At 41.3% G+C, this 11,084-nt stretch overlaps 1 protein-coding gene across 1 annotated transcript in view; it reads right to left on the bottom strand.

Annotated features, from left to right (window-relative positions):
* Positions 1-11,084, bottom strand: part of dennd1b (DENN/MADD domain containing 1B) — a 100,982-nt gene that overhangs the window by 52,865 nt on the left and 37,033 nt on the right. The window contains exons 4-7 of the mRNA XM_079158201.1: positions 10,920-10,969; positions 9,641-9,760; positions 4,353-4,422; positions 2,500-2,580 (exon numbers count right to left, since the gene is read on the bottom strand). Of these exons, the coding sequence (XP_079014327.1) occupies positions 2,500-2,580; positions 4,353-4,422; positions 9,641-9,760; positions 10,920-10,969 (321 nt within the window). The remainder of the gene's footprint in view (positions 1-2,499; positions 2,581-4,352; positions 4,423-9,640; positions 9,761-10,919; positions 10,970-11,084) is intronic.

The raw sequence follows: 11,084 nt of genomic DNA on the forward strand, positions 1-11,084 counted from the left end.
CAGTGGTTTGCAGAAACGTACGATGCCAACATTTTTCCTGGCAACTTTATAAAACACAAATACAGAGCAACTGATACAGAAACGCTTGTGTACAACTTTTAAATGATTTACACTTGAATGAATTCAAAGGTTTCACAGTGAACCTCACTGAAGTTTCACTTTCCAGTGGCACTTAAAGAACTTCTTAGTTTTTTTTTAATAATTAAATGAAGACAATAGATCACAAAAATATACATTTGAATGAGTGTTACTCCTATAATACCTTGTTAATTAGCTCTCACTCTTACATTGGTATACAATGAAGGCACAGATGAGCGGAATTCTGCTTCCACCTTATTGCTAACCTGCTCCACCGCCTATAATCAGCTACTAGAAAAGCAGATTGCTTCTTAGATATCTTTATAAACAATACTGTATGTGGGAAGGGAAGCTTGTTCAGAGTTGACTGAAAACACGACTAGAAATAGAATAATTGAAATGAAACACAAAAAACAATTGTAACTAAACAAATAAAATTGCAATCAAAGATCAGGGACTCGAGACAATACATCCGAGGCACGGAACAACCCTCCGTAAGCATACATAGTTACTAAAGTATACTGTAAATCTGTCTGTCTGTCTTTTTGTGTGCTCTGTGTGCTAAATAATGTTTCCCTGTTGGTCGACAAATTCATGGCACTGTGATAATCACAAGCCATGCTCCTCAACTCAACCCGGGCTTTCATTGGCTGTTTGCTTGCTTATCTGCATTTTTCTTTTTCTTTCGAAGACATGTTTGTATAAAAACATTGAAAGTGGGTTAACTGGAAAGGCATCAAGGAGATTTTTTGAGCACAATTGCCTTTGCTTTAAACATAAAGAGGGGAAAAAACTTTTGATATTCAGAGAGAGAATATAGCAGTGTGGAATGGCATTAATCATTTACAAAGTTTGATTGTTTTCCAGAGAAGAAGAAACATACACCAAGGCCCAGGATAGTTTGTTTTTGTTATATTTAAAAAAGATAGCGCAGCTTATTTGGCCAAATTGGAAAGCCGTTGCTCCCATGCGATTAGTACAGCAGCGGTTTCATATTTCACAGCAGCCTCCTTCCCTCCTCCCGTTTCTGCCGTTCACTCATTCCCCTCCACTCACCGGCTCCTTGCTTCGCCGATCTCTCAGTACTTGCCCAGTGGCAATATACAACTGCTCATTCTTGCACAATGAGAGAGGGAGATAGAGAACAAAACAGGGTTCACACATGAAAGGGGACAATGATCCTTCTTCTTGGCTGCCATGATAAAACAAAAAAACACATCTTTAAGGGAATAATTCGGCTTCATCAATTAAATATCAAACTAGTGGCTTCTCCAGAAAAGACATGGAGCCATCACCTCTGTTCTCCGGGGCTTCTTTTCCAATGAAGCTCCGAGATGCAGATGAAAAGATTTTGTTCACACACTGTTCACATACAGCTGATAAAAAAAAAATCAAAAAATGACGCAAAGAAAAAATAAATCACAAGGGATATGAATTGACCGTGTTAACCTTCATATAGATATATTGATTATCTCATAAAAGTCTTGTTATGTTGTAGAGTCATCTGTGTAATTAGATGTGTATCCTTCTGAGACGTACGCCACAGAAAAGACCCAGAGTTGCTTTTTTTAATTGGTCCAAAAAAAGGAGCAGAGGTCCTCAAGGACAAAGGCTAACGCTGAAATTCTTTTGATCCCATTACTGTGCGGAGTCTAAGCAACTCGAAACTAAAGATATTAGTGAACAAAACATCATGCGTTTAGCAGTCCCCCTGTATAGTCCAGGCGTATGTGAGCGAACTCTGCTCAAGAGTGAGTGTTTTATGTCGGAGCTGGAAACACACAAGGAGAGATTGTGTCAGAGGTAACACTAACACTGGCTGACTTTGAGGGACCCGGGCTCGTTAAGCCATTTCAGTTTTTGATAAGCAGGAGACATGACGAGTTGTGAAAGGACCCGTCCAGTTTCAACATGTGCGGCTCTGGCTTATCACACAAAAAGCTGTTAGCGCCACTTCTTGTTTCCAAACAGAGTGTCAGTCCGGGGCCCTCTGTGTCTCTCTCTGTTCCTACCTAGTGTATCTTAACCTCCTCCTGGTCTCCGCTCTCTGTCTGCTCTGTTCCCTCATTTATCTCGTCCATTTCAACCTCTGTTTTCTCGATCTCTCCCCGTTTCTGCCTGTCTGCCCTATTTTCTTTCAGTCAGTTTGTATGCCATCTTTGTCTCCTCCTCTCGTCTTTGTGTCAATTTCATTGTATTTCTCATTGTTCCTCCCTTTGTCCCCACTTCTTTTTCTATCGCCTCTGTTGTCTTTAGTGTCTCTCGCTCTACTTTTAACTTCTTTAGCCAACATCTCCTCTTCCTTTCTACACTCTCCTTCCTGATGCAACACACTACTGCAGTAACCTACCTGTCCCCCTTTCTAGCTCTACTCTCAGCTGTCTTGCCTCTGATAAGGGGGAATATGAGATCTATACCTACCACACTCAGGTTGACTGGCGTGAAGGGCTTTGGCACAGGCAGATCATAGAGAGAATTCAGCATGTCATTCAAGTCATTTTCCTGGGGGAGAGAAACAAACAACAAAAGAAAAAAAGAAAAAACACATAAAAACATGGGACACATGAATTTTATTTACTTGTTTTGTTGATGTCACGATGTTATGTGTCAATCTTAACAACGGCTCTGGGACAGGCACTGGTGCAGACCAGAGGGCAATCCTGCAGCAAGGCCTGAAGGGCTCCAAAACTTCCGACTGACATATGTTTAACGAGCAATGGTGAGGTTAAAAGACGGCTGAGTGTAGGGGCTGCAGACGCTTATTATCCGGCAGCGTTGATTTACGGCCAAGAGCGGGCTGTCAGTAATTAAGCAGGGGTCCCCGCTCCAAAGACAGGCTCTTTAAGAAGCCGTCAGAGAGAGCTAGCTTGACCACAGAAACAGGCCGAGAGATTATTCTCCCGGCATTTATGAGCTCTGCGACAAGATTACTATTTACACTCGGGGCCCCCTGGCTGGAGAACTGAAAAAACAACAGTTTGCAACTAACTACCGTGAACACAGCGATGGCGCTTTGTTGTTTGTTTTAGATTCTTTTTCTATTCGCCCTCTCAAGAGAACTTAGTTTTGGCTTTCGAACCGTGGCTTGTTTGAGGACATGAGTGTATATGTATGCGCGAGCCAGAAGGAAATAGAAACTCGAGAGGAATGGGCGGCGATATACAGTAAGAGAAGGAGAAGGGTGGGAGGGAGGGGTTTGTGTTAGGGTGTGTGCAATCGAACAGCCTCCTGTCATGAGAGGCTCAATGCTCACACGCATGGTCAGCAACACGGCCTGGGGAAACAGTTCATTTACCCCTCGCCTTAAACCCTCATCGCTCTTCTGTCTTCCCTCGTCTGTCAACATCTCCCTCTCGCCCGGAACGGACAGCGGGGTAAATAGAAACCAAATCATGCACACTAACACTTCAGTCACCCAGGATTTCCACCAATCTTTCCGTCTCTCTTCTCCTCCTCACACACACACACACACACGCACACACGCACACACACACACACACACACACACACACGCACGCACACACTGGTCTATTCTACTCGTCTGGCTCTCTCTATATTTGACTATCCCGCCTCTCAATCACATTAATGTGAGTATATGTTGAATGGTTATGCGATGTGTTTGTCTGCTTTAGCAGGCCTCTCTTTTCCTGATCATTGCTCTCGAAGGATCTTGGAAGAAGCAGCGACTACATGACAATTGAAAGCGGTCCCAAAGCTCTCTGCATCTCTCCCTTGCTCTGCCTGCCTCACTCCCTCCTCTTCTTCTTCTTCTTCTTCTCACTTCAGTCTCAACATGGGAACATCACCTACACCCTCTGTGCTAGATGCCGCACATCTCCCCAGTTTGTTGAATATTTTACATTTCCCCTCCCTTTGCTAGTACAATGCAGTGAATAGTCAGGGGAAAAGACTTTTGTGAAGTGCGAGCATTGTGTATGTGTGTGTGTGTGTGTGCTTTTGTTAACGATTTGTTTTCCAGTAAATCATCAGGAATAACTTCCAGTGTCAGATCAGCGTTTGGTCTGTGAAATGTCAACATTGTTGCTGCTAACAACAGGCACCAAGTGGAGCCCAAGACGGCGAACAAAACTTGCACACAAAAGAGAACATGCAGAAGAAGAACATGGAGGAGAAATATTTCACCACAGTACACTTTCAAAAACATTAAACTGTGCTCGTTTCCCAGTCAAATCAAACCACCATGTCTTATTTCTCATGTGCTTACCCTGCAACATACACATACAATTCTCAATACCTCCCGAGAAGATGGTTACCTGTTGTTTTGTTAGGTAGTCTGCCAGAGTATTTAGCAACTTGTAGTAGATTTCAAACCATGGTAGATAACTGAAAGAGTCAGACAGACAAATGTATTAATGACAATGTTTTCATTCATTTTATCAACCTCTACAATAAACAAACAAGATGTGCTTCAGTATAAATGGAGAGAGATTTAGTCTCCTGAAAATTATTTGTGTTCTTTCTTTGCCCATCACAATGTATATAAATAATTTCACCATCTGCTGGACAGTAAAATATTGAAACAGCACTGAGTTTTTAATAACCTTGCTATATGACTCTGTGTTATTGTTAGTGACCCATTGTTTTTGGATCAAATGAACTCAGGACATTGATAATGGATTGTGTTCCCAGCTACTCCAAAGCAGAAAGTCTTTGTTGCAATGGGAAAAAATGAAACGCTATCTAGTCCGTACAATGACATTCTTCTCTTCGACATCCAGGGCCCTCCGCATGCTAAGGATGCTGAGCCAATAGGGAGGGCAGAAAAAAACATTCTTTAATAAAAAAAAAACACCATAGCTTTCGTGTGATGTGGAGGGATGCTAAGGTTTACAAGCATGCTGCTCACAGATGCACAGGGTTAACAAAATGCAGCCTCCCCCCCGTCCCCCCGTCCCCCCCCCGTCCTCCTCCACCTCCTCCTCCTCCTTCCCCTCTCTGTGTTTCTTCTTATGCCCTTCACATTAAAAAAAGAAATCTTTTCCTTATGCAATTAATGTTAAATAAATAATTTCATTAACAAGCTCAAAATAATTTATACTGCAGTGTTTGTGTTAAAGCTAATGACTGAGCACACCCACCATAAGCTAAAAGCATCTGCAGCGTGGCTTTCTTTACAAAGTTGACATATTCTTGGCCAAGTGGACTTGCTTTCTAGATGGAAGATGGCCAACATTTTCTTTTGGCATAAAAGAGGGCTCAGTTCATTTAATGTTATGCAATCAATAATAATAAAAACACGGTGTCCTGTCAATGTATTGAATTTTTATTTAGTTTGGGGTTTTAACATGCAGTTTTGAAGACTGCATGAATAACGATTCTAGATAAGGACTTCTTAGCATTACGAGGAAATAAACAGAAACTCCCATAAATGCTTCATAAACTTGCCTGGATGCACGGTTGGAAAATAAATTAGTGGCAAAATGAGCCAATCAATCAAAAGTGGATTCTTCTTTGCTCACCAATCTCAGCGAGTATTTCTTAATGTCAATAAGAGAAAACGGTGTACAATACAAGTCATTAAGACAATCATTTCAGTCAAGTAAAAAATCTGACAAAGAGCTTCCATCTGCAGTTTCTTAGTTATAATAGATTATACATTTGTCAGAGTGAAGCTTTGACTGCGTGTGAGTTTAAAAGCCAGTGAAGTCCTGCTTATGCAATTGGCTGGAGACTGAGGAGTTTCCAGGGCATGGGTCACCGGCTGCTCTGTAGACTGGAATTAACAGACAACAAGAAAACAATAAAGTGAACCTAATGCAAATTTTCATATCGCTAAATCCGCGAGGGGCCAATGACAGGCCAGGTTCCCGGAGAAGTGCAGCCAAGCGCACCAATCAGAGAGGCTGAGTGACCATTAGCCTGAAACAATCAGCCTCTTAACATGCCAATATTTTGACGTCTGTGTGAAGATTTAACGCAATCAGGTCACATTCGCAGGAGAGCCAAAATTCAAACATGCGTATGTTAATTCACATGCTGACCGGATATCAAGCTTGAAGACCTATTTCTGCCAAGACAACACAAATATCTGCATATGGGGTCAGTTTACATTTAGCAATTACACAAAAAGTTCAGTTGATAAAATGACTAACGGGGGAGGGCAGAGCCTTTGTATTATCTGCCTGCTGTATGCGTGTGTTTAAAAAGCCAGGCTTCTGGACATTAATCCTTCATTTTTCACAGTTGAAGGGGATGTAAATAGGAGTCTTGCTGTCAGGGAAGCCGTCAGGCCTCACAGATCTCACAGTCATTACACTCCTACACCAAGGTGCTGTAAATCCTTTGTTTTAGAGGAAAACGCATGATCGCTGGCGAAGGCAGCCAAGCACAAATGATCAATATTCTTATAACATCTTCCTGCAATAAGTAATGTCTTTTCATGCTTTATTAAAATGCAATAGAATGAATATAACTTAGAGATGTATTGTTCTGTTCTACTTATCCCTCCCCCCCCTGCTCTGCTCTCTCTGTTGATGCAAAGTTAAAGTTTGGAAAGCTTAGAGAGATACTCCTACTCATCACAGTTCATTGCTCAGATCTGTTTGTGCTCCGCAAATCCTCCGATAGAGAGAAAGAGAGAGAGAGAGAGAGAGAGAAAAAGAGAGGGAGAGAGAGAGAGAGAGAGAGAGAGAGAGAGAGAGAGAGAGAGAGAGAGAGAGAGAGGGGCATCCATCACAGCAGTGCTCAGTGTGTGGGGGCCCCACAATCTCTCCTGCCATTTTAAACACATGTCTTCTCAAAGTGCCATGTACTCAAAGACTGAACCAGTTAATCTGCGGTCCACTCACAGCCCGTCATGCTCTTCATCCAGGGCTCAGACTACCTACCTAACAGCACGGAGATATCTGACAGAAGACAGGGACATGGAGGTGCCTCTGGGAACTTACAATTATGCCATTATGGACACACAGCTGAAATAAGCTTTCACAAAGAAATTGGTTTTCACAAGCATTGTATACAGCCACCAAGACAATCCAGAGTGAAATAACAAACTATTCACAAAATCTCCAAAATGATACTGATACGTTTTAACTCTACACGTCAGTAGTTAAGGCGTTTGATTAACTCTTTGTATTGGAGTACTTACATCAGCCCTTTTTGCTGCCATAAAGTACCTGTTGGGTGCTAAACAAGACACTTATTCCTGTTCCTTAGATGAGTCTTAAATCTCCTTTAATGCACAGGTACCTGCAATCGTAAGTCATCTTACACTTCGCAGACGGCTCAGTGGAATATTTCATTACACCTTTACTTTCTCGGGTTAAGGGTTAAGTACAGGGAAGGAAATATCCTCCGGCGAATCACTAAGTCACCACACACTGGAGCAACGCAGTCCCTAAAATGTATCCCTAAGCCTCAGCCGTTAAACACAGATCCACATCTTTCTTCTCCGAATAACTCACGTGTTGAACAGAAAATCTGTCAAATGTGAGGGACGAAGAATGAGAGAAGATGGAGGAATAACAGTATTAAAACAGAACAAGTGAAATGATCTAGTTTGTGTTGTTCCTCGTTTTGTAGAAAATATGCCTGAAGGGAGCATGGCCCTTTCGGCCACGGCTTTAGCAGTGAGACTACAAAGGGCTATCCACATAAAACTGTCCTGCTCATTAAGGCACTTCCTCCTGTAAGGAGAGGTGACAATTTTACGGTCCCTGCACTTCAACATTCCCAGAGACGCAAACTGTTACTATTACTTTTATCCTATATCCATGGGAAATTATAGATGAAAGAAAAAAGAAAAAGAAAGTGGGTCTGGGCCGTCCTGCTTTACACTTAGATAATTCTTTAAGATAAATCATTTACATTATCTGTTCTTCTTTGGTAATCATTTTCTCTTAAATCAAACTAGTCTGCTGTCCTTTCCATAACACTGTCTTGCATGGCAGAATGAAAAACAGTTTAATGACTAATAAAGATAAATAAATGTTTAACCAACGAATTTTAATTTAAACATTTCTCAATAAGATATCTTAAATGCTTTTATGCTTTAGAATAAAGACACTTGTTTTAATAAGAAGACAAAAAAATAAAAGACAAACGTAACTGGGGAGCAAACAAACAATTTTAAATTAATGTAAAAAAAAAAAAAAAAACGTTTCTATACGTTGTCTTATTAAAAATGAAGCAAGCCATGCAAACTACTCAAAATGCATAATGAATTTTATACATCATATGTCAAATGAATTAGCATGTCTAACTCAGCGAGAGGGACAGGGGAACCTCTGCTAATTGGCAGTGAAGCTTCATGCATAATTATGGGCCAAGCGTCTTTGCTGTCGCACTGTGGCAGTAGCCGAATAACGAGGAGAAAAGAGGGAGGGAGAAAGAGAGACAGAGAGAGGAAGAGAGAGAGAGAGAAAAGAAAAACAAAGGCCATGGAAGCTGACCGAGAAGGGTGGGTGGTGTGGGGAGGAGGGACACTGTTCTTCACAGCAGCTCATCAGGGCAGCGACAAACCCACGACTGTCCATCAACAGCCACACATACCCATAACACACACACACATAACACACACACACACACACACACACACACACACACAGGCGAGAGCAGCACTTATAGGAGTGCTGCTTTCCACCAACAGCGAAAAAGAAAAGGCTTTGTGCTCTTTTTCCAGTTTGTTGTTTGTTAAACTGCTTAAAACATTCATTAAAAATGTATTTATTTGTATATTTTCCTCAGTTTATTCTAAAGCACATGAGCCTGTCCACTGAGATTAACACTGGAGCGCTCCTTCTTTGTAATGGTAAGGTAATTACATCTGTAAAAACATAGTGTCAACATGCAATTACATGGGAATTAAATGATAATAGCCTTTCTTGGAGAGTAATTATGCAAAGAAAATGCTATTTTCCTGGGTTTGGTATCCTAAATTATGTACGCTGTGATAAGATGAATCCACCTATGAAATATCAAAAACTGCTAAACTTTTGGATAATTATAGCCACATCACTAACATATTTGTGTGGGCAGATGAGAATATAAATGTGTTATTCTGGCATAGTGCAGCTCCGTGTGAAGAGTGAGAATGAATGGAAATACTTTCTAAAAAAAAAAAAATCTGTGCTCACTTCTAAGATCTGGTAAATATTTTTTTTTTTCATCAGACTTGAGAAATAAATGCAGATATTAAAAAAACTGTTCTGAGACGGATCCAAAAGGGGCAAAAAGGACCAAGTCTTGGTTATTTGAACGAATAAATAAAAGCAATGGTGTTTGAAAAAGTCATTTTCACACATTTTCTTGATTCTGATTCAGAGAGTAAAATGTGAAAGGCTGACTTTTATATGTTTGGATTTGTGATGTGCAGCATAACTTATACTACATCCGGTTGTCGCTCTTTTGACATTTGTTTAATTAATGGGAGTTGGATTCTATTAAAATTGACAAAGTGTTTGATACAGACTGCAGTAACATTCATTTCATTAGAACAACATGGTTTTGAACAAATACAAAACAATGTACCTCGGAGTATTAAAAGCATAACAAGATTTAGTGTGAATATTTGCATGTGTCAGTGTGCGTGCGTATGCGTTACCTGAGCAGACATATGCAGACCCGGCAGCCTTGAGTGAGTCGACAGAAACCAAACCTCTGTTTGCTGTCGATGTCCGTCAGCACAAAGGTGAAATTCTGCCCCAGCTGATTCTGGGAAACCCTGAGGCCGGACAAAGGGGAAACACACACACACACACACTCATAAATGGCCCAAAACCACATAACAACTTAACAATCAACTGAATACAATGGGGTGCAGTAAATCTATGAAATCATTTAAAATACAAAAGAGAAAAACACAATTTGCTCTGGCTGGATGAGGAACTAATTCTCAGACAAAAATCTCACCATGAGCTAAATCTGCAGTCAATGTCCAGATCTGATGTCACATATTTCCAATATGGCTTGAGAAACGTCAAAAGCTTTTTGAAATTGCAGAGAAGCTCTGTACATCCCAACTCCACTAGATGGCAGCAGCTCAGCTCCAGTAAAATACTGTACATCCCCCCCCCCACCCCCCCCACACACTCCGTCTTTACAATGTGAATTTTAACATGTCATTTTCCAGCCTCAAAATATAGAGGACACTACTTTTCAAAAAAGCTGCTGGTCCATTCAGACCTATGTAAGGTAGAAGAAAACACACCTCCTTAGAGGTCTCAGGTCTCTTTCACTCACTCACACACACGCACGCACGCACGCACGCACGCACGCACGCACGCACGCACGCACGCACGCACACACACACACACACACACACACACACACACACACACACACACACACACACACACACACACACACACACACACACACACACACACACACACACACACGCGCTCATAAACATGCTACTGTTCACAAAACATCAAGTGGGCAGGTCACTGATGACCTCATAGGCATCATCGTTAATGGAACTTGTTGTTGTCATCATCATCATTAATACAGTGTGTCCTCATCACACCATTTACATTTGGGGACATTTTGCCAACAGCTGTTTTGTCTGCAGGAGAATATCAGATATTTTTTGGGTTCAAGACCAGAGAGGCTACATGCAATCACACCGACCAATCATTTACACTTAGTAAAAGGTTAGTAAATCATCATGTGACTGTAACTAGGATTGATGGTAATTTCACTGTAACGCAATGGTGTGATGCACAAAACACACATCATCTCATTTCCTTTTTCAAATGCATATGTGTTTCTGTAGTGAGAGGAAAGCTAGGTGTACATATATGTGTGTGTGCGTTGTGTGAAGGTGAAAGTGCGCTGCAGCGCGAAAACAACGGGGGAGCTGAAAGGGAGAGGAATCGTACCTTTCCACGTCAAAGGGAAAGCAGAACTTTGGTATCGTCTGAAGGACCTCCTGAGAAACCGGAACAGAGAGACACACACACACACACACACCTTTTTAGAGAAACACACATCACAGGGAAAACAAATAATAACTGCCTATTTCAATGTGAAATTCTCTTGGGGGC

The sequence above is a fragment of the Pholis gunnellus genome, assembly GCF_910591455.1.
Source record: "Pholis gunnellus genome assembly, chromosome: 4".
Lineage (NCBI taxonomy): Eukaryota > Metazoa > Chordata > Actinopteri > Perciformes > Pholidae > Pholis > Pholis gunnellus.